At 47.9% G+C, this 23,781-nt stretch overlaps 3 protein-coding genes across 3 annotated transcripts; 2 read left to right on the forward strand and 1 right to left on the reverse strand.

The window, feature by feature from the left end:
* The first annotated feature begins 2,736 nt into the window (after positions 1-2,736).
* Positions 2,737-8,994, forward strand: LOC103630746 (kinesin-like protein KIN-14E). Its single transcript, XM_008651804.4, has 22 exons — positions 2,737-3,180; positions 3,601-3,899; positions 3,993-4,164; positions 4,236-4,306; positions 4,385-4,562; positions 4,645-4,754; positions 4,822-4,921; positions 5,000-5,086; positions 5,193-5,366; positions 5,733-6,003; positions 6,089-6,250; positions 6,351-6,566; positions 6,650-6,687; positions 6,798-6,961; positions 7,090-7,215; positions 7,313-7,438; positions 7,557-7,628; positions 7,712-7,774; positions 7,851-7,913; positions 8,030-8,092; positions 8,161-8,223; positions 8,315-8,994. Exons 1-22 carry the CDS (start codon positions 2,937-2,939, stop codon positions 8,795-8,797), a joined length of 3,345 nt encoding a protein of 1,114 aa, XP_008650026.1. The 5' UTR covers positions 2,737-2,936; the 3' UTR covers positions 8,798-8,994.
* A 408-nt stretch (positions 8,995-9,402) lies between these two features.
* Positions 9,403-10,339, forward strand: LOC107548113 (uncharacterized). Its single transcript, NM_001323341.1, has one exon. The coding sequence runs from the start codon at positions 9,482-9,484 to the stop codon at positions 10,199-10,201; it is 720 nt and encodes a 239-aa protein (NP_001310270.1). The 5' UTR covers positions 9,403-9,481; the 3' UTR covers positions 10,202-10,339.
* A 421-nt stretch (positions 10,340-10,760) lies between these two features.
* Positions 10,761-12,199, reverse strand: LOC100282726 (RNA binding protein). Its single transcript, NM_001155633.2, has 4 exons — positions 11,928-12,199; positions 11,759-11,834; positions 11,531-11,657; positions 10,761-11,148 (listed from the first exon to the last, which is right to left on the reverse strand). Exons 1-4 carry the CDS (start codon positions 12,042-12,044, stop codon positions 10,956-10,958), a joined length of 513 nt encoding a protein of 170 aa, NP_001149105.1. The 5' UTR covers positions 12,045-12,199; the 3' UTR covers positions 10,761-10,955.
* Positions 12,200-23,781: the final 11,582 nt, after the last annotated feature.

Here is a 23,781-nt window from a genome sequence, read left to right on the forward strand (position 1 = left end):
AAGTCCTCTGGTGCACCGGACATGTCCGGTGGTGCACCGGACACTGTCCGGTGTACACCGGACAGTCCGGTGCCCCCAGACCAGAGATGCCTTCGGTTGTCTTTAGCTCTCTATTTGAACCCAACTTTAGTCCTTTTAATTGGCTTGATGTGAACCTTTGACACCTGTATAACTTATTAACTAGAGCAAACTAGTTAGTCCAAAGATTTGTGTTGGGCAATTCAACCACCAATATTATATAGGAACTAGGTGTAAGCCTAATTCCCTTTCACCCTCTCTCGCGGACTCTATTGTATTTCTAATGCTAACCTGGCTTGTAGTTGAGATTATTTTTTTGTGAATTTCAGTTTCGCCCTATTCACCCCCCCTCTAGGCGACTTTCAAGTATACATCCTTAACTGTGAATGCGGGTGTGATTATAGTAGTTAAATATGTGTGTAGATGTTTCTTTTCGTTGGTTTTTTATGGCCGACGGGAGTTAACTTTCATGTGATTAGAGTTAGTTTAAAATTGTTAATTGATAGTGTTCTTGGTTTTCATATGACTTTATGCATTATACTTGCTAGTTTTAATATCACATGTGTGGTTTGATGTTAGGTAAGTATTAATTAAATTACTATAGTAGATTTAACTTATGCTATTAAATTGTTGAATTTGATGTTATTTATTGATTAGATTTAACTTATAATATTAGGATGTATGAAGGTTTCGATATTGATAAATTTAATGTTATGGTTAATAAATTTGATGTTCTGAAAATATTATATAATTTAATGGATTTAATGTTGCAAATATTGTTTATTTTCGTTAGTTTTTTATGGCTGACGGGAGTTAACTGTAATGCGATTACAATTTATTTAATTTTGTTATTTGTTAGTATGATTTGACCTAAATTTGGATGTTGCAAATATTGTTAATTGATGAATATCATGTTAATGTGATGAAGGTGATGTTATGTATATATATAGTTTTACTACTTACCTATAGATGTATGTGTGACATGTAGAAACATGAATGTCTCACACGCACTTCTTACTCATACACACAGCCGCAATAATAGGTGATAGACGTGATTGGATGTATGAAGATTTCAAGAAGGGTGGGTGTCACACAAATGAATGGTTTGCCAAGACGCAGATGTTTCTGGACCATGCAACTGTTTTGTCACAAATAGATAATATTAGGTGTCCATGCAATAAATGTAGAAATATGACGAGCCACACCAAGAGGTAGGTCACACTACACCTGTGCTCGCATGGTTTTGTGTCAGGCTATAAGGTCTGGTATCTCCACTGGGAGTCACGCCTTGAACGAGCAACAGAAGTAGAAGTTAATGACGGTGAAGATGTGGATAGGATGGACCAGATGCTTGAGGATCTGCAGCCTGAACTGGCCCCGGATCATCATGATTCACCTACACCGGAGGTTCAGAAGTTCTTCCACCTCCTCAAAGCGTCAAAAGAGCCTCTTCACGGGCACACTGACGTGACCGTCCTCGAATTCGTGACCCGGCTGGTGTCAATTAAGTCCAAGTTTGCATTCTTAATTATATGTTACAAGGAGCTTGTTGATTTAATTAGTGAGGTTCTTCCTACGGGTCACAAGATGCCCAAAGACATGTACCAGTCCAAGAAATTGCTTGAAGGTCTTAGTATGGAGTATGAGAAGATTGATGTTTGCCAGGACAATTGTATGCTTTTTTGGAAGGAACATGACAGAGAGCATAAATGCTTAAAATGTGGGAAGTCGAGGTACGTGGAGCTTGTAAATGAAGAAGGGGAGAAGGTGGTGGCAAAGGTTGTACATAAACAGCTTCGATACATGTCTCTCACTCTTAGACTGAAATGCTGGTTTCTCTTGAGGAAGACCGCTATGCACATGAGGTGGCATAAAGATTGTACGAACAGACAAGATGGGTTAATGGTGCACCCGTCAGATGGTGATGCATGGAAGGCTCTTAACAACTTTGATCCAGATTTTGCCAGCGATGCAAGAAACGTTCGTATCGGCTTGGCAACTGATGGTTTCACACCTTTCAATATGACTGTTGTGTCGTATTCATGTTGGCCTGTCATTGCCATACCGTACAACATTCCACCTGCTCTTTGCATAAAATATGAGTTTATATTTCTATATCTTGTTATACCTAGGCCTAAGCATCCTGACGTATGCCTCAATATGAGTTTAATGCATTTATAAAGTGCTCGTCAAATTAGATGCATTGTAGAGGTGTTCTTACATTATGAGAAATATCTTCAGCAGTTCAATTGACTTGTAGGCCACTGCATTCTGTCGCTGTTGAAGATTGAGAGCATGTTTGGTTCTATACCTAAGTTGCCAAAAATTTCCACACATTTTTTTATACCACACTTGCCTAAGGTGCCTAAGGTTAGCCGTTCAAATTCCGCGCCATAGTTTGGCACGTCTAAGGAAATTTTGCCACACTTTTATAAGTCATTGGCGAGTGAGATCTACGTAGCAGGAGAAAATTCTTGCTACAACTGTGGCTCTAAACCAAACAAATGACTAATTTGATCAAATTTGTCTAACCTTAAACGTGATAAATTGGAGTAAGTGAGACAACAAACCAAACAACCACCGATACCACAGCATTCAACTAGGTTTAAGGCCTTACCGTTGGAGCTCCTCGAGTTTACGATCTCACGGGCCTTCGGCCTTCCAACGCTCTGTCCCACGAGCCCACTAAAAAAGTGCTTTGGCTAGGCCTGCGGCACCGATGGCCCAAGAAGCACATGCCAACTGAAGCTCGACTCCCAACGGTCGGCCGTAGTATGAGTTGTTTCACTTGTTCAAATTCCAATCGCGGGGCAAGCAAAGGAGGAAAGCAACCAAAGGCATTTCGCTTCTCCTCCGACAAATCCATATCCAGAAGATAGCACCAGTGCGTCTCCTCCCAAGCTCTCGGATCCAACCCAATGGAAGGCGCGGAGGCGCTTTTCCCCGGCGACGGATGCGGCGGTGACCCCATGGACTTCTCGTGGACCGCTGACGGGGAGAAGCACCCGGACCCGGCGGCTTGCGCCAGCCCCGGCCGCGACGACGAGGCTACCTCGGCCTCGACCCCGGTTCCTTCGCCGCAGGAGATGGCGGAGTCCATGATTCTCGTGCCCGGGCCGCGCGTCGTCATGTCTGGACTCAGGCTGGCTGATTGCCGTTCAGGTGCTGTTTCAAAAACCTTCCTCCCGCGTAGTTCTTGCTCGGTGCCCTCTCTCGCCTAGTTCTAGCTCGGTGCCCTGGGCTCTGCGGGGTCCGGAGTCTCTTCTCCGTAGGAGAGATTTGATGGAGGTCGGGGGAAGAAACCCTAAGAACGATGTCTCACCAAATTGATTCCTTCCGCCCGAGAGATTTAGAAGCTAGATCTGTCCAGATTTAGTGGATTGATAGGTTTTGTGAATTTGTCATTCTCCAACTAATCTACTTACAGCCAGATTTTACATCAGACCTGATGAAACACTGTTTCCTTGACACGAAACTGGTGGACGCTGCCTTTGCATCAAGAATCAAGAAATTGATTTGCGTTTTATGTCTCTGGTAGCCCCAGACACCTCATACTCTCCTCTGTTGCCTGTGATGAAGCAGATGACTGTGTTCTCTTCATTAATGCTGGTGGTGGTGCAATCGAAAGCTGTGATCCCTGTGTGAAGGTTTCTGGTGATTCATTCTTTGAAGGAGGGGATGTGATAGAAACAAATGAGAGCATAGCCGAAGGTGGTGATTGTCCATTTATTTATCACTCAGCAAGATACGGCAGTTTCAGCTACAAGTTCGACGGTCTTGCCCCCGGAGCTTATTTTCTAGATCTGCATTTTGCTGAAATTCTATACACGTGTGGGCCAAAAGGAATTAGCATGTTCGATGTCCTGGTGCAGGACGAGAAGGCAAATATGCTAACTTGTTAATTAAAACTTATAACTGTCTCCCATGATTTCTATTCAGGTTCAGCTAAAAAATCATCACTTTTGAATCCACAGATACTGTCTCAGCTCGATGTATATGCTGTAGTTGGAGGGAACAGGGCCCTTCAAGTGCGTGATATTAGGGTTACTGTTGAGATGAATGGTGCTGTTATGATCAATTTCAAAGGAGTAAGAGGAAGTCCCATGGTTTGTGGTATCTGTATTCGCAAAGCACCACTTTTATCAGGTAAGGAGTTGATTTGGTGCAATTTACTTATTTTTTTCTGAGTGATAATCTTGGTCTTACACTCGTGGCAGCAAACTCGGTTACAAATGGCAATGTCTTGTGCAAAAGATGTTCATCTGATATTGATGTCTCAACTACACAGGTCAGAACTTTCACATGATGTTGCAGCTTCATATGCGATTTTATGATACTTATGCATGGTCTTTCTATGAGCATGCAGACTAGGACAAGTAAACTGATCTCAAAGTATGAGAAGCAGATTGAGGAGCTCACCAGCCAATGCACTATGAAGTCCAATGAGTGCTATATGGCATGGTCTTCAGTAGACACTACCAACGTGGAGCTTGGGAGACTGAAAATAGAGCTTCACCAAAAGGGTGCTGAAATGGAGAATCTTGGTATGGATCATGCCAGTTTAGTGATCCTCTTCACATGTTAATTGGTTGCATATGCTCACAGCTTTTATCCATTTTTTGACAGTGCAAACTCTTGGTAGAGAGAGCGACCAACTAAGAAATGTTTCTCGTAAGTACAAAAATGACAAGAAATTGTGGGTTGCTGCTATATCTAATTTGGAAAGGAAAATAAAGGTAAAGCTGGTTTAATGCATGCAACTTCTAGAATAACTTGTATATTTTTTCACACCTTAATCCACAGGCCATGAAACAAGAGCAGCAATTGTTGTCCCTTGAAGCACATGATTGCGCGAATGCAATTCCTGATTTGAGCAAGATGATCGGGGCTGTTAAGGGCCTAGGTAACATTTGAACTTCTGAAGTGTAATTTTGCAGCCTTGCAACTTAAAAATAAACACTGTATGGTTTAATTATTGCAGTTGCACAGTGTGAAGATTTAAAGTTGAAGTACTATGAAGAGATGGATAAGAGGAAGAAACTTCATAATATTGTTCAAGAGACAAAAGGTATCTATTATCCTTTGTGCATCCAGTTCTTTGTTCTTACTCTAACATTTACCTGAGAGAATGAATTTTGTATTTTTCATTCTATTTGTCTTCTCAACTATTTCAGGAAATATCAGGGTTTTTTGTAGATGCCGGCCCTTAAGCAAAGATGAGGTGTCATCGGGTCAGAAATGTGTAGTGGATTTTGATGGATCCAGTGATGGTGACATTGTAATTACAAATGGCGGAACTAAAAAGACCTTTAAGTTTGATAGAGTCTTCACGCCAAAGGATGATCAAGGTATATTAGTGATAACTTTGATGTTTGAATGAAGCTGTATTTTATTTTACAATTGCAATCATGTCACTGTTTTAGACACAATAGTATACAAGTTCAGTTATTTGAGTTTTACATTACGAAGACAAGATTGCTAGCTGGGCACTTGTACATGTTTGGCTAAAAAACATTTACAGTAGTTATCCTATCACTGTTAGACACAATAGTCTACACATTCAAGTTATTTGAGTTTAACATTATAAGAAGATTGCTAGCTGGGTACTTGTACATGTTTTTTTTCTAAAAAGCAAGAGTGCTAATCTATTATGTTCAAACAACTTACCTTATATGACTTCTGTTGTCTAATATGCAACTTGAATTAATGAACAGATATTGTGTATGCCGATGCGTCTCCACTAGTCACATCTGTCTTAGATGGCTACAATGTATGCATCTTTGCTTACGGACAGACGGGAACAGGAAAGACTTTTACCATGGAAGGGACTGAGAGTAATAGGGGTGTTAACTACAGAACTCTGGAAGAACTGTTCAATATTGCAGAGGAGAGGAAAGAAAGCGTCACATATGACTTATCTGTTAGCGTTCTTGAGGTTTACAATGAACAAATCAGAGACCTTCTTGCCACGTCTCCATCTAAAAAGTACAAAAAATTATCTTCAGGTCCTGATTTTTTGTTTGTAGTAGTAGGAGCTCGTGTTAACTCAACATTCACGTTTTGCATTTAGGCTGGAGATCAAGCCAAACAGTGAAGGACAAAATCATGTCCCTGGGTTAGTGGAGGCCAAAATTGAGAACATAAATGAGGTTTGGAAAGTTTTGCAAACTGGAAGCAATGCAAGGGCTGTTGGTTCAAACAATGTTAATGAGCACAGCAGTCGCTCCCACTGGTTGGACACTGTTTTCATATAATATCCTTTTTTATTCGTTGGCTGATTGCTTGATGTCCAAATGGTTCTTCTTTTAATCTTTATTATAACTTTTCTTCAGCATGCTATGCATCACGGTGAGGGCTAAGAACCAGCTTAATGGAGAGTGTACAAGTAGTAAGCTTTGGCTTGTAGATTTGGCTGGAAGTGAGCGTTTAGCCAAGACTGACGTGCAAGGCGAACGACTTAAGGAAGCACAAAATATTAACAGATCACTTTCTGCATTGGGTGATGTCATTTCAGCTCTTGCTACAAAAAACAGCCATATACCCTACAGGTTTGTGTATTCATATAACTGCATATGTAACTATTTAACTCATTTGTTCTATCGCTCACTATTTATGTGCCTTATCTGGTCAGAAATTCTAAATTGACACACTTGCTGCAAGATTCTCTAGGTAAGATGATCTGCTTGTTCAGGGAAAACCATTGCCATGATTATGTCTAACTTTTTCCTCACTTGGCCACATGATTAATTTTCTTTATGTGCTTTTGCCATTGGTAATAGGAGGAGACTCAAAAGCATTGATGTTTGTGCAAATTAGCCCATCCGATAATGATGTTTCGGAAACATTGAGTTCACTAAACTTCGCTAGCCGTGTTCGGCGTATTGAATTGGGACCAGCAAAGAAACATGTTGATACTGCTGAACTTCAAAAGACCAAACAGACGGTGAGTTTTAGTTGTGCATTTTCGTAAGTTTAACTTTCAGGATTATCTTGCACACTGTGCTTAGCAACTTGCTTGAAGCTTGGTCTATTGATATATTTACATTTTTTCCCCTGCTGAATAAATGTCAGCTTGAAAGAGCTAAGCAAGAACTCAGGCTTAAGGATGATTCTTTGAGAAAGCTAGAAGAAAACTTACAAAATTTGGAGAGCAAAGCCAAAGGGAAAGAGCAACTTTGCAAAAACTTGCAAGAGAAGGTACATAATTGATGAGGGTATTATTTGAAGAGTTGGTCCTTCCGGTATTTCTTGGTTATTGTTTTTCATTTGTGTCTGACGGCCTTTGCTTGCGTAGGTGAAAGAGCTCGAGGGTCAGTTAGATTCCAAGGCACAGTGTCAAATAACATCAGAGAAACAGCAACGGCAGCTTTCTGGAAAACTAAAAGAGAAGGAAGAAATGTGTAATGTACTTCAGCAGAAGGTACGAGTGAAAGTAGTTACTGCTGTTTGCATGCTAGGAGCATGAATAGTTAGTGTTCTTACAGGTTCTTACTTAGCAGACTTGAAATCTTTATATTCCCATGTTCATCCCTTTTCAGATTGCGGACTTAGAATGCAAGCTTAGACAACCACAACAATCAGAATCTGAGGTTGCACTTCTTAAGCAAACGGTAATTTACAAGTAAATGTTCAATTGCATTTAGCAGCAGAGTCTGCTCGAACTGGGTTTTATGTTTTTTTTTCCTTTTCTCAGATCCAAGAGTTGGAGGTCAAGTTGAAGGAACAACAACATGACCGATCAGCCATGGAATTAAGTGTGAGTTCTACAAAGATGTTATCTTCAGACCTGGTAAATGAATTGGTCTTATCATTATTATTATTTGTTTCGTCAGATCAAAGAGATGGAGCTAAGGTTCAAGGAAGAAGAACACCAGCGATCTGTTGCAGAACTAAAGGTGACTCCTTGAATGTCGTGCTTCATTTGATTTCTACTTCACAAGGGAGATAATATTGGGATTTGTCAACATGTTTGGATTTGTTTTATATTTTTTTTTCTTTTATTTTTTCGTAGATCAAAGAGCTGGAGCTGAAGCTGAAGGAACAGGAACACCAGCGATCAGTTGCGGAACTAAAGGTATCTATCTCTGATTTGCACTACATGTTTCCAGATAAGGTGTTAGCTGATCGCCCCCAAAAACGCAGGCAAGAGAAATAGGACATGAGCTGCTGGAGACTCAGAGAACCGAGTCAATGCTTCAGATTAAGGTAGCCTTCTTTGTCACAGCTGCTACAATTGAGTAGTGCGTTTATTTAAGAGATCTTGAATAACCCGGAGCTTGGCGTCTCCGCATGTCAGCTAAGAGAACTTGAAAGCAAGGCGAAAGAGCAGGACACAAACATGACGGCAGTGGTGGAGTCCCGCGTCGTCGTCGCGACTCCTGTAAACGCGAAGGTGATGAGCGAGAAGGAGAACCACGTCCTGAGGATCTCAAACTCCCTGAACAAGCAGCTGGCTCACGTGGAGAACACTCCTGAGGCCCCTGAAGCGGCTTGCAACGAGAGGAAGAGGAAAGGCGAGGCGAGGAACGCGTCCATCGGCGGCGGCGAGCAAGAGAACACTAACAACGGTGGGAGGAAGAGGAGCCTGCCAGCCGAGCGCGAGGCGAGGCTGAAGAGGAAGTCGACGGAGCCTCCTCCCCAGGTGAAGAATCTGGTGAGGTCGACGGCGTCGTCCAGGGCGGCTGCCAAGGCGGCGGCGGCGGCGGCTCCGAGCTCCAGAGCCGGCGGCGCCAAGCAGCAACCGGGCGGCGGGAACAAGACCAGAGGGTGGGTTAGGTAGACGAGATGATGATGGTGATTGCGTGTGTTGTATGTGCACCGGTGGCTGGCTCAACTTTTGGCTGAGTCCCACTCACTACATTGCTGCGGTGATGAATTAGCCAGCTTGTTTACATTGCTCCTGTGTCTATGCTGCTGCATTGTCGTTTGTGATACTTTTGTAAAATTTGAAAGCTATGTTGCCGCAACAGGAAACAACAGTGCGTGTGCGTCGGGGAAAACAGAATTTGGCTCCACGCGGCGAGGGTCCGCTACGGTGGCAAGGCAACGCGCGCATGGCATGGAGGGCCGGAGTCGGGCCTGGTGGTGACATGTTTCAGGCTCAGTGCACACCTGTCCCGTGCAGTCGGGCACCCAGCCTGGACGACGGTCTCTATCACGCAGACGTCAGCTAAACGCTGCCCAGCCCAGCCCCAGCCCCAGCTGCTGCAGGCAGAGACAAAAGTCGGGAACCCACAGCAAACCAAACCGTGTGCTCCTCTTCGTTTCGGCCGACTCAGCCACGAAAAGAAAACCCCGGGCGCCACGCGGAAAACCACGGGACGACCCGACGCCTACCTCCCCCGCGCTCCGCTTTATTAGCAAAAGATCCCAGCAGCAGAGCACAAGCTGCCTTGCGCTTCGGTGATCACGAGGACACCACCAAGACGACGCAGGTTCACTGGTTCAGCGACCGGTTTCCGCGATGTGCCGCGCCACGGCGATAGAGGGCGGCTTCCTCCGCCCGCCCCCGTCCCGGCGCCTCGACATCCGCGCTTTCTACCTCCGCCTCTCCTCCTGCTCCGCCACGACGCCCGCGGAGCTCACGCTGGCCTACCACCCGGCCATCGGGGGCGCGGCGCTGGGACTCAACGGCCGCGCGCTCCCGCCAGCCGCGCCCGCCAAGGTCACGCTCCGCCGGGTCGCCGCCGACGCGTACGCGAGCGCCGACCGCGTCGCCGCCGCCGAGGGCGCGCGGTTCGAGGTGCTCGCCGCCGCCGCCGGGGAGGAGGTCGCGGCGGAGGGCGTCTTCTCCGCGCGGCGCGAGGGGGGGTGGCGCGTGGAGTGCCGCCGGGCGCCGGCCTCGCCGGAGGTGTGCGTCGCGGAGGTGGTGGTGCTCGCGGAGGGCGGCGTGCTGATGCGGGACAGGGCCCGCGCGGCCGGCCGGGGCCGGATGCGGTGCGGAGCCACCCGGCTGGAGGGGATACCGGAGGAGGACGCCACCACGGGCCTCGGCGGCTGGTGCCGCTGCGAGTGCGACGACGACGGGTGGGAGGTGGTCGGGGACGCGGAGGAGGAGGAGGAGCAGGAGGTCGAGATGGAGACGGTGCGGTGGGCGATGGAGGTGGGCGTGTGGGCCGTGTGCCTCGGCGTTGGCCTCCTCGCCACGGCCAGGCGTTTCCGGCGGAAGCGCGCCTTCTGGTGACCGCCGGCGCCTTCTTTGCTTCGGCTGTCGTGTAGTTTCGGAAATTTTGTACATGTTTCGCGGAGATTTCACGGGCGTGCTTTTTTCTTTGTTTCCAGAGATGATCAAATGAACCAAGACCAATTCGTTCCTTTTCTCCATCTTCTGCGTGTACCAGCCAGTCCCACTGTCTGACTTGCTCAATCGATCATCGCTGGTTAATTAAATAGTACAAATGAAAGCTGCCGTCCCCGTCCACAGTTTCACATTCCAAGCTAACCCCAAAGAAAAGTACCCTCTGGTTTCGACCTCAAAGGCTCAAACCATCCGAGTTTTCATAAAATTCTTGCAACTACGGCAAGGACGATTCTCTTCCCACCATTCGGACTTGGACCTTACCAGGTCGGCAGCGGACCATTCGGACTTGGACCTTACCAGGTCGGCAGCGGCGGCTTCAGGGCCTGTTCGTTTGGCCCGGAATTATTCCATCTAATCAAACCTTATATAAATTAGATAACCAATCTGGCTAGGAATAGTTCCGGGTGGCCAGTCCCCCAAGAACCGAACGGACCCTCAGTGGAAACAAACCCAGCTTCCTTGATCTAGCTTAATGACTAGTATCAGAAAACACAGATTCCATTGCAGAATAACAGCATGCTAACTAACATACATGACATGGCACATATGAATCCAGCCATCCAGGTCCAGCCATTCCATTCACACATCACGAATACCTTGGAGACAAAACGCACAGGATGGATGGCCTTGGTACTTTTCAAGCGTCAGAACCACTGTCTGAATCAGAATACAATTCATACGGCCTATTCCTGTTCGTGTTCGCCTCAAGTGGTGGAAGATCGTCGTCTTCTTCATCGGAATCTGGTTCCTCGTCAACCTGGGCAGCCTGTGCTTCTGCTCCCGCCTCTGAAGCTTCATTCGGAGTCGGAGCTGAGTTGAAAATGGCCGGCCTAACATAAGAAGGGACGAACTGGTCAGAACACCCAATTCCATAAGTCAAGATGAGCAAAATGCAGCAACCCTGCGTCAATTGTACACGGACTGCATGTTGATTCTTCCTTTTTATTTTTCATGTACACTCGATCGATTAGTTAACACGTAGGAGACCATTCATCATGTGCATCGAATGGAATGCATTTGGTTACCCTTTCTTGAGGCATGATGCAAACAATTTGACATACTACAGAGCTGCGAGTAGTCAAGTGAGTTATTCTATGATAAGCTGCAAAAATTGCACGAAAGAGTAGCAAGATCCCAATTTTCGATTGGACTGTTAAGCCAGAGCTGTGAGTACTTGCCATTATCCAGCATCAGAAGAACCCAGAAACCTACCAGTTACCAGACTTCTGCAGGGCCCGAACTTGTTCGTGGAAGAGGACTCGCGAAACAACGCACGCGATCTTGCTCCCCGATTCCAGCGCCTGGTCCCTCCCGCTGGCATCCACGACCACGAAACTCCCTGCGGATTCAGAGCGGACGCAGAGGCTCAGAATCAGAATAGCCGTATCGTAAAGCCGGACCAGTCGAGGAGAACTGATAGACTCCTCGCTCATCACTCACCGTTCTTGATCCAGAAGCTCTTCTGGAACTTGGCGGGGAACAAGGCCAGGGACCTGACGCCCACGCCGTCCATCACCTAGCAAGCAAGGAAGGAAGGAAGCACGCCGGTTAGCAAACTAAACTAGACGGTGCGCGACGAAACCGGGAAGCATCGATAAGCGCCTCTCACCTCGATGACGTTGGAGCCGCGCAGCGTGAGGACCTGCATGATGCTCTCTCCCTCGGCGAGCGTGACGGCGGCGCCCTCGTCGCACGCCCGCCGCAGGTTCTTCCTCCCCGCTTTCATCTGCTCCTCTCCCTTCTTCGGCGGCGGGTACACGGGAGGCGGGGCCTTGCTTCGCGGGTACCGAAGCGCAGCGACGACGGGCGGGCGGCGGCGGCGGCGGCGGCGGCGAGGGAGCAGAATTGTCAAGGATCAGGTAAGGCTGTGAGCCTGGTGGTGCGGGTGCAAGTTGGGCTCGTGGCCTTTTTTAGTTGTTATTAGGCATGAATACAAAACTGGGCCGTAGCAATTAACCACGCGAACAGTAAGCATTGCATCGTTCACAGTCCGTCTGATTGGTTCCTCGCGTTCAAGCGTGCAACGCCCATATGGTACAAAAATTATGTCTGTTTCCTTGAACAGTCTCGACTTTTACAAAAAAATTCACCCCTTAAGCACCTCATTAACCCGAGCAAGCCTTGTCATTCTCGCCTACATCCAACCCCGCCCCCTAGAGCTACTGCCTCACACCTCATTCGCATCAAGTGCCTCGAGCACTTTCTCTCCTGTCTCCACTCGCCCTCAAACTATTCTCCTTCTCTCGTCTCCAATCACACTCAGGCTCTCGCACCCTCCACTCTCCTCGTTGTTATGGTCTGGCTCCTTATAGGCTTCGCCGAAGGTGAGAAGGTTTGACATTCTCACTTGCACTCTCTCCCTAACATGGAGCTCATAGTCGAATTGGTTGTTTGTTTTGTATAACTAGATCTGAGACCATTGAGTACTATTGGTACTTGTGGTTGTGTATACCCTACTTTCTTAGTATTTATGCGGTGATAGTGTCTCGATGTGATCAGATCTGACCTTCGCTTGGACTACAGAAACTAATCATGATTGAGTTCTATGTTCATACTGCTTTTTTGAGCTGTCGATCAATGGTATGTGATGTCATAATGCCTCTATGTGGCGTATCTCTTGTATGTTGCAACCATGGCTTATTTTATGCGTATGTTTCACCTATTTTCAACTAGCACATCACTGTTTGGCATACTTGATCCTGTATTTTTATGTGTTTGTTATTCCTCTAAGCTATAGATCAATGTTTTATGATGCTAGTGTATCTCTGAGCTATAGACCAATGTTCGGCCTGTCACGACACATTTAAGCCAATTTAGACCTCTAATCTCCTTTTTTTTCTAATTTATTAGTTTAGCAATGGATCCTGCTATTGCACATCGTCGACTAATTTCAAAACGTAATGGTTCTTATAGCAGTTTTGCCACCCTTGTTGAAGCACCGACCGCATGCTACAAGGCCTATCACTTATGCCCTGACGCCGAGGAGCGCACCCGAAAGGAAAATGTGCCCTTGGGCCATTTCTAAGTATTTTGGTGATCATGTGCCAATACAAATGGTTTAAGTATGAAACTATGTCAAATGGTGGAAGAAGTGCAAATCGACACAAAGGTATGATTCTAGACTTAGTACATTGGTTTTTGTGTACTAACATATTTGTCTAAATGCTAGAATCAGAGAAAAGACAAAAGGAAAAAGAGTTGGCTGTGTATAGAGAGCTGTGTACAGCCAACTGTTGTTCAGTCTGGGTGCACCGAACTGTCTGGTGGTGCACCGGACAGTGTCCGGTGCGTCAGGCTAGCTCTGGTGAAAAGGCTGCTCTCGGGAATTCGTCGACGGCGTACGGCTATAATTCACCGGACTGTCTGGTGGTGCACCGGACTGTCCGGTGAGCCAACGGTCGACTGCACCAACGGTCGGCCGCGCAATCCGCGCGTGACGCGTGGCCGAGCCAACGGTCAGAAGGGGGCACCGGACTGTCCGGTGCGCCAACGGCTCCAAATCTTCAACGGTCGGCTGCGCCAGAATAGGAAAGAAATCAGCACCGGACAGTGTCCGGTGGTGCACCGGACTGTCCGGTGCGCCACCCGACAGAAGGCAAGAATTCCCTTCCTGGATTGCTCTCAACGGCTCCTAGCTGCCTAGGGGCTATAAAAGGGATCCCTAGGCGCATGGAGGAGACCACCAAGCATTCTTTGATCATCTCTAAGCACCAAGTCTTCATTCTAGCGTGTTTGATTCTTTGTGATAGCAATTTGAGCTCCTTGTGAGTTGAGAACTCCGTGTGTGAACTTAGAGCTCAAGTTGTGACGAGTGTGTGTGTTTGAGCTGTTGCTTTTGAGACTTGTGTGTGTTGCTTTTCCATCCCTTACATCCGTGCTTCTTTGTGATCATCATTTGTAAGGGCGAGAGGCTCCAAGTTGTGGAGATTCCTCGCAAACGGGATATAGTAAAAGAAAGAAGAACACCGTGGTATTCAAGTTGATCATTGGATCACTTGAGAGGAGTTGAGTGCAACTCTCGTCCGTTGGGACGCCACAACATGGAATAGGCAAGTATTATACTTGGCCGAACCATGGGATAAATCCTCGTGTCTCTTGTGCTTGTTCTCACTGTGTTTATTGTGTTTCACAAGAGCTCTCCTTTAGCCACTTGATTTCATTATGCTAACTCTTAATCAAGTTTTGTGGCTTTAAGATTTAAGTTTCTACAGGATCACCTATTCACCCCCCCCCTCTAGGTGCTCTCAATTGGTATCGGAGTCGTTCTCTTCACGAAAGGGACTAATCGCCCGAAGATATGGACCCTAAGGGAAAGGGGATGGTGATCAACGACAAGGAGAAGGAATCCTTCATCAATGAGCCAAAAGACGACAAGCCCACTGACTCGGGCTCAAGTCAAAAGAAGAAGGATGGAAAGAAGAAGAGGCGCATCAAGAAGATTGTCTACTACGACAGCGATGAATCTTCCTCTTCTCAAAAGGACGACGAATACGAGGAGAAAAAGAAAACGGTTAACTCAAACTTTTCTTTTGATTATTCTCGTATTCCGCATAACTCCAATGCTCATTTGCTTTCCATTCCACTTGGTAAACCTCCGCACTTTGATGGAGAGGACTACGGATTTTGGAGTCACAAAATGTGTAGCCATTTATTCTCTCTTCATCCAAGTATATGGGAGATAGTAGAAAATGGAATGCAATTTGATAGTTCGGATAATTCTATGTTTATCAATGAACAAATCCATAAAAATGCACAAGCTACTACTGTTCTTTTAGCATCCTTGTGCAGGGAAGAATACAATAAGGTGAGCGGCTTGGATAATGCCAAGCAGATCTGGGACACCCTCAAGATCTCGCATGAGGGGAACGACGCCACCATGCTCACCAAGATGGAGTTGGTGGAAGGCGAACTAGGAAGGTTCGCGATGATTAGGGGAGAGAAGCCAACTCAAATGTACAATAGGCTCAAGACCCTGGTCAACAAGATAAGGAGCTATGGGAGCACGAGATGGACAGACCACGACGTCGTCTGACTTATGCTAAGGTCCTTCACTGTCCTTGATCCTCATCTTGTAAACTCTATTCGTGAGAATCCTAGGTACATCAAGATGACGCCCGAGGAAATACTAGGAAAGTTCGTAAGCGGGCGAATGATGATCAAGGAGGCAAGATATGTTGATGATGCATTGAATGGCCCAATGCCGATCTTCGAGCCTCAAACTGTTGCTCTCAAAGCAACAAGTAGCAGGGAGGCGCTACCTAGCAAGGTGGCACAAGTTGAGGCGACCGGGCTAAATGAGAACGAAATGGCCCTCATCATCAAGCGCTTCAAGACGGCGCTCAAAGGTCGCAAGGAGCATCCCAACAAGAGCAAGTCAAAGGGAAAGCGCTCCTGCTTCAAGTGTGGTAAGATTGGTCACTTTATTGCTAACTGTCCCGACAATGATAGTGATCAGGAACAAGGAAAGAGCGAAAAGTGGGAAAAGAAGAAGACCTACAAAAAGGCGAAGGGCGAGGCACATCTTGGAAAGGAGTGGGATTCGGATTGCTCCTCGTCCGACTCCGACAACGAAGGTCTAGCCGCCTCAGCCTTCAACAAGTCGGCTCTCTTCCCCAACGAGCATCACACATGCCTCATGGCAAAGGAAAAGAAGGTAAATACTCGAAGTACTGTTACATATGCTTCTTCAAGTGATGATGAAGTAGACTACGCAAGTTTATTCAAAGGTTTAGATATAACTAAAATTGACAAGATCAATGAATTAATTGATGCTTTGAATGAGAAGAATAGATTGTTAGAGAAGCAAGAGGATCTTTTATATGAAGAGCATGATAAATTTGTTAGTGCTCAAAATTCTCTTGCTTTAGTAGTTAAAAGAAATGAAATGCTTTCATGTGAACTATCTACATGCCATGAATCTATTTCTAGCTTAAAGAGTATTAATGATGATTTAAATACTAAGTTAGAAATAGCTAATTGATAGTCGCCTAGAGGGGGGGTGAATAGGGCGAAACTGAAATTCTCAAAAATAATCACAACTACAAGCCGGGTTAGTGTTAGGAATATAATCGAGTCCTTGAGAGAGGGTGCAAAACAAATCGCAAGCAAATAAGAGATGTGACACGCAAATTTGTTTACCGAGGTTCGGTTCTTGCAAACCTACTCCCCGTTGAGGTGGTCACAAAGACCGGGTCTCTTTCAACCCTTTCCCTCTCTCAAACGGTCCCTCGGACCGAGTGAGCTTCTCCTTCTCAATCAAACGGGAACAAAACTTCCCCGCAAGGGCCACCACACAATTGGTGCCTCTTGCCTTGGTTACAATTGAGTTTTGATCACAAGAACAAGTGAGAAAGAAAAGAAGCAATCCAAGCGCAAGAGCTCAAAAGAACACGGCAAATCTCTCTCACTAATCACTAAAGCCTTGTGTGGAATTGGAGAGGATTTGATCACTTGGGTGTGTCTAGAATTGAATGCCTAGCTCTTGTAAGTGGTTGAGAAGTGGAAAACTTGGATGCAGTGAATGGTGGGTGGTTGGGGGTATTTATAGCCCCAACCACCAAATTAGCCGTTTGGTGGGGCTGACTGTCGTATGGTGCACCGGACAGTCCGGTGCACACCGGACATGTCCGGTGCGCCAGCCACGTCACCAAAGCCGTTGGGATTCGACCGTTGGAGCACTGTCTTCTGGGCCCGCCTGGATGTCCGGTGGCGCACCGGACATGTACTGTAGAGTGTCTGGTGCGCCAGTATGGGCACGCCTGGCTTCTGCGCGCGCTGGCGCGCATTTAATGCGCTGCAGGTAGCCATTAGCGCCGAATTAGCCGTTGCTTCGATGGCACACCGGACAGTCCGGTGTACACCGGACATGTCCGGTGAATTATAGCGGACTAGCCTGTAGCATCCCAAAAATCCTAATCTAGGTTTGAAACCCTAATCCACCTTTTTTCCCTCCCTTCATCCTCTAATTCTAAGTCCTCCACTAAGTTTTTCTTTCATCATATGCATACATTTTGTTTGATCACAAAGCACCTCACTTAGATTCTATTTTCTAAACACTTAGAGTATTCACAAAATCTTTTGTTCAAAAGAAAAAGGGGCAAAAGGGGAAATGGGATTTGAAAAGTAAAAAAAAGAAAAAGGGAAAAACCCTCTCCTCTCCCTGTTGGACCGAATCTCGGCCCAACACCCGCAACCCCCCCTTCCCACGCGCCCGCACTCCCCCGCATTCGGCCCAACTGCGGCCTGCTTCCGCGCGCGCGACAGCCGCTCCACACCTCGCCCTCTCTCTCGCTGACAAGGCGTCCCCACCCGTCAGCCACCCGCTCTCTCGCCCGCTCGCTCCCTCTGACCAAGCGACCCCACGGGTCAGCTGCTTCGTCGTCCGTCCGCCGTCCCCTCGCCGAAGTCACCTCCGGTCGTCGCCTCCGTCCTCCCCTCTGCCATCCTACCGCACAGGGAAGTTTGGCACCGCTCCGTCCTCCTCCCCTTGACCAGCGTCCTCGCCGGTACCACCTCGCCGTAGCGTCCCCTAGGCAGCGTTGTGCGCCATTTATGGCGGCACTGGGAGGCTCGCCGGAGTCAGGGAGCTCCACCGCCCCCCTTCCCCCGCGCGCCTATAAAAAGCTCCCCCCCGAGCTCCTTCTTCCTCGCACCAGCTTCGGCCATCCCCCTCCTCCCCTTCCCCGAGCTCAATTCACAAGGCGCCGACGTCATCTTCCTCTCCGGTGAGTCTTTTCCTTCTCCTCCCTCTCCTTCTCTGTTGGTCCGGCAAGGAATTGAGTGAGCCGAGCAGCTCCCTCGCGTAGCCACGAACCCGAAGCGCCACTTTCCAGCCCCCGTTCCCCACCCAGAGCCCACCGGCGGCGATCCCCGCCGCGGAACTCCGCCCCCTCCCCGTGGGCAGCCCCCTCCCGACCCCCTCTGGCCAAATTAAACTCACCATGAGAATCGCCAACTGCCGCCCGTGCTAACCCCCCCCCTCGGACCCGGAACCGGGCCACCGGCGGCAAGCCGCCGTCAAGCTTCCCCGGCGGCCGGTTTTTCCCCGCGCTCGGCCGGTTCGCCCGCCGTCTGGCCACAACGCCGTCCCTTCCCCCCCTCTCTCGCTGGCAAGTGGGCCCCATGCGACGCCGTCACCCTCGCGGCCGCGCCGTCCCCCCCCCCTCGCTCGTGGGCCGCCGCTGGGCCGAAAGCGCCTCAGCGCGCGCTCGCGTCCGGGGTGGGCCAAAAATCCTGCCCCCGGCCCAGAAGAGAGGAATTCCCTTCTCTTTTTCTTTTCCACCCTTTTGCCCATTTAAATAGTTTTCTCAATATTTTATGCACAAAAAATTATCAAAAAAGATTTCCAAGGTCACATAAAATAATGTTGTTAGAAAATGGCACACTATGATTGATGAACTACTGTTGGTGTATTGTTTTACTGTATGTTTCCTAGAAGAAGCGGGAACCGCAGATCCAGATCCCGTAGCTCCAGAAGAAGGGTCGGAGCCCGAACTTCCGGAAGTAGATCTTCTGTGCCAAGAGAGCTTCAACGAAGGCAAGTCCATCCTTCCCTTGATGCATAAATTACCTATTCTCTCTACCACTGCCTAGGCCGGGAACTATGGGGGGGGTATTGCATTGTGAGTGAGAGATGGCCCGCATTAACATATACTTTCTGGTTTCGAAATGTGGTTTGGAAAGAAGGGCAATGTGTTCCTCCAAATAAAGTCTCTTTTTGAAAAGTTTTGTGATGAAGGGTACTCACCCTCATCACCTTGGGAGTGGGATGATCAGGGACTCCCTGGTTTAGGGGAGGGCCTAAGGTGTTGGCTCAGCTGGTTTAGGCGTGAGCAGAAGGATTGTCCCCTCATATAAGGACCGGTTTGTCATTTTCACTACCTGTACTCCTTTATCGTACAACCACTCGAGACTGTGTGGGCAGTCACTCAATCCGATCTCGTGCGGTCCAACCCCAGGGTTAAGAAGGCTGGGGAGCACCGGGAGGATAAGGAGGGGGAAAGTTTTGTCCGGTTTGGACATGGTGGTGGTCTGACTCCTTCCGGATAACCGTTAAGGTTAGGACGTGCGAGTAAGGAAAGAGATCCGGCATTCGGGTCTCGCGACGGTGAGATCGCAGAAACCGGACTAGTGGGTAAAGTGTACCCCTCTGCGCAGAGTTAAAACCTATTCGAATAGTCTGTGTCCACTGGTATGGATGAGTCTGGTATGGTATGGCAATTAGAGCTTTTTTCACTAAGTTTCTTAACAAGGGAAAGGTGTGATTAAATGGGTGTTGAAAAAAGAAAATAAGGCCACGGGAGCGGGAAGCTCAGTGGTGGTTGAGTTTTTGGTTACTTTTAAGACCATGGGAAAACCTTCAAGCAATTGCCTTTCTCTAAGAAAATGATGAGTGACCACAACTCCACCAAATTGAGCATGTACATCATAGGTCTGTTTCTCTCTACGGGACCGGGGTGGGCTTGCGGAATACCTAGTGTATTCACCCAGATTTATTTATGTTTTTCAGCAGCCGAGGACTTCTTTTCTGCTATGCTTGATTAAGAGGGCTGTGTCTGCACCCAGTTCTGCCTGTGGCTTGGGCTAGTGTATTTTCCTCCTGCGCTTCTCTATTTGGCTCTCTCGAGCTTGTACCCCGGTATTGTAATAAATTTATCTAAACTCTGTACTATTTGAAGTAAGGAATGTGTTTACTAGCCTCCTGGGACTAGTAATTGTTTCACATTTGAGTCCCAAAGGATCGGGACGCTTCAGGTGGTATCAGAGCCATAGGACTGGCCGTAGGTCGCAGCCTTGACCCTAAAACTTACCCTAAAAAGAAAATACCTCTTACCTCAAGAAAAGTTTTCTCTTCCCTTCCCCGATTTTAACAAGACCCCTTCTTTTCCTATTCCAGATGGAAGATTCTCTGGCCATTAAGTCATCCTACTGCTCAGAAGTGGAAGGGTTCCCACGCCTCTTGCGAAGCTGTGCGCTCCGCATGGGAATCCGCAAGAAGCCGGAATACGTCTGGACGGAGCATATCGAGGGCGGAATGATAAGATGCTCTATGGCAGTCTACCTGGGGGAAAGCCAAAGCTATCCAAACCAACGTTCCTTCCAAGTCACTTTTACCGGAGTCCATTTCCTAGATGCTTGCCAAAATGTCGCCCGAAAAGCCCTCCGACAACTGTGTCAGAACTACAACAAAGTAATCATTGAAACCCCCCTTCGCTACTTTCCACCCAGCAACAAGAATACCCCCACCTGGAGGAAAAGACTTCAGGCCCTATCAGGAGGAGATCCTATTGAGAATGATCCCACCATTGTCTACATGGCGGGATACCTTCATACCCTTGATAACCAATATGATGACCTCGCCCTCCACTGCACCTCCCTAACCTCCCGGGTGGAAAGCCTGGAGCAGAAAGTCAGGGAACTTTCAGAAGAAAAAGTGTCCCTTCAAGAGAGCCTCTCGATAGCTGAAGGCGAAGAGACCAATACCCGTGAAGCTTACCGCACCCTCAAAATGGACTACGACAAGAAACTGAAGAAGCTCGCCCCCGCAAGAAAAATCCGCAAGAAGACCAAAAGCCAAGGATGTCAGACTGAGCAGCAGGAAGAGAACCCTCCTAGGAACCAGTCCGACACCGAGGACATGTCCCTGGCCAGCCTTGATGACCTTCTCAAGGAATTTGGGGACACTTTAGAGAAAGAGTTCGGGGGTACCCTAGGTAGCACTCGTGTGTGATGAACTTGTGGTAGCAGTATGCTATGTAATGTAATGGCTTGATGTAATGAATAAAATAACTAGTTAAAAAAATGGCATGTGCATAATAGTGACTCTCTTCCCATGGCAGATGGCTTCGGATAGAACCACGCCTACCGCCTCCGGGATTGGAGCAAGACTTCCTCTAGGAGCTGAAGGAGAGGCTGGCGGAGAAGGGGGTGAGACCCACCTCCCCGCACCTCCAGAACTACCACTAGACCTAGCCCAAGTTCTGGCCAATCAAACCAGACTCATTGAAGTCCTCACTCGAAGTCTGGAAAACCAGCGCCCAGGCGGTGGAAGGCCCCAGGACAGGATGGGAGAATTCTTGAGACTGAAGCCGCCCACGTTCGCGGGGTCCAGCAATCCCCTCGATGCAGATGACTGGCTTCGCACGATCAAGAGGAAGTTGGAAGCCATCGCTTGTCCTGAGAATCAGCGTGTTCAGCTGGCAGCTCATCAGCTTTCAGGAATGGCTTTAGCATGGTGGGACACTTTCAGTGAAGCCATCAGAGATGCTACATGGGCAGAATTCGAAGCAGCCTTCCGTGAGCACCACGTACCCCAGGGGATAGTTCAACTCAAGGAGGATGAGTTCCGGGAGCTAACCCAAGGCGGGAGAACAGTCAGTGAATATGTGCACAAGTTCACAGAGCTGGCCCGCTACGCGCCCGAGGATGTCAGCACCGAGGCCAGGAAAATGGCCCGTTTTCTGAGAGGGTTAAGACCCGAGCTTAAGACCATCCTCGCCAGCCAGGACTTCCACAGCTTCTCTCACCTTTCCAACAAAGCTATTCAAGTAGAAAGAGCAAAAGAGGAAGAAAAAGGGCACATCAAGAGAAAGTTCCAGGTCCTCCGAGCGCAACAGCAAGAACGTCACCAGAGAACTCGACCCTTTGGGCTCCCACCCAGGGGTCCAAGCTTCCATAAGCAATCTGGACCCTCTCCATCGCGCTACAGTCAGCAGAGTCAGAACTCCCATCAGGCACCCTCCGTTGCAAGCAACCAGCCGCCAGCAAATGCCTGTTGGCACTGCGGGGACCCCAGTCACTTCAAGAACAACTGCCCCCAGTTGAAGGCACCAGGACCAACCTACTCCAACTCGGTGAATGGCCCCAAGATTCCATCAACACCTACCTCCAAGGCGCTTCCTTCCAACAGCCAGCAGAGCAGGACTCAGTACCAGGGCAGGGCCCGGGTCAACCACGTCGACGCTCAGGAAGCCCAGCAAGCCCCGGGAGTAGTGCTCGGTGAGTTCCTCGTTGAATTTACTCCCGCTTCTGTGCTTTTTGATTCAGGAGCATCCCATTCTTTTATAGCCGCTAAGTTTGTGGAGAAGCATGGCATACCCTCTACACCACTAGCTATCCCTTTGGTCACCCGAACCCCGGGATCAGACCTCCTGTGCAAACTCAGGTGTTCCCAAGTCAGAATTCTTTTAAGTGGGGTAGTGTTCCTGGCAGACTTAACCATCTTGCCATCCCAAGGAATTGATGTAATCCTAGGAATGGATTGGCTAGCTAAGCACAAGGGTGTTATCAGCTGCGCAATCAAGACTGTTCTTCTCATAGATCACCAAGGAAAGGCAGTTTCCTGTCAAGCCCAACCGCCTGCAAATGATCCAATGATATTTAATCTGGCAGTAGAAAGCATGTCTGTAATCAAGGAGTTTGAAGATGTATTTCCAGAAGAGTTGCCCGGGATGCCACCAGAAAGAGGAGTAGAGTTTTATATAGATCTCATTCCCGGCACCGCACCCATCGCAAAGAGACCATACCGCATGGCCCCCACTAAGTTGGCAGAATTGAAACTTCGGATTTCGGAACTACAACAAAAAGGGTACATCCGTCCCAGTTCGTCTCCCTGGGGAGCACCCGTTCTCTTCGTTACCAAAAAGGATGGGAGTATGAGGATGTGTATTGATTATCGATCCTTGAACGAAGTTACAATCAAGAATAAGTACCCTCTCCCTCGGATCGATGACCTCTTCGACCAACTGCAAGGAGCGAAATACTTCTCCAAGATAGACCTCAGGTCAGGGTATCACCAACTCAGGATTAAGGAGGCAGACATTCAGAAAACTGCATTCGTCACCAGGTACGGGCAATATGAATTCACAGTGATGCCATTTGGACTAACCAACGCACCCGCCTTTTTCATGAACCTCGTGAATAAGGTATTTATGGAAGAATTGGATAAGTTTGTCGTGGTTTTTATCGACGACATCCTCATCTATTCCAAGAGTCGCAAGGACCATGAGCATCACCTTCGAACCGTCCTCGGAAGACTCAGAGCACATCAACTTTATGCTAAGCTCAGCAAATGTGAGTTCTGGTTAGAGAAGATAGCCTTCCTAGGGCATATCTTGACTGCTGAAGGGATAGAAGTGGACCCATCTAAGGTAGAAGCTGTTTCAAATTGGAAGCAACCATCCAACGTCAGTGAGGTACGAAGCTTTCTGGGAATGGCAGGGTATTATCGCCGCTTTATCAAGGGATTCTCCAGCATAGCAAAGCCCATGACTGAACTTCTCAAAAAGGACAATAAGTTTGTATGGACTCCCAAATGTGAAGGAAGTTTCCAAATCATCAAGGAGAAACTTACAACTGCACCAGTCCTGACCCTGCCAGACATACACCAGGATTTTGTCATCTTCTGTGATGCTTCCAAGCAAGGCTTAGGGTGTGTCTTAATGCAAAATGAGAAAGTCATTGCT

This window comes from Zea mays, chromosome 1, assembly GCF_902167145.1.
Source record: "Zea mays cultivar B73 chromosome 1, Zm-B73-REFERENCE-NAM-5.0, whole genome shotgun sequence".
NCBI classification, from domain to species: domain Eukaryota; kingdom Viridiplantae; phylum Streptophyta; class Magnoliopsida; order Poales; family Poaceae; genus Zea; species Zea mays.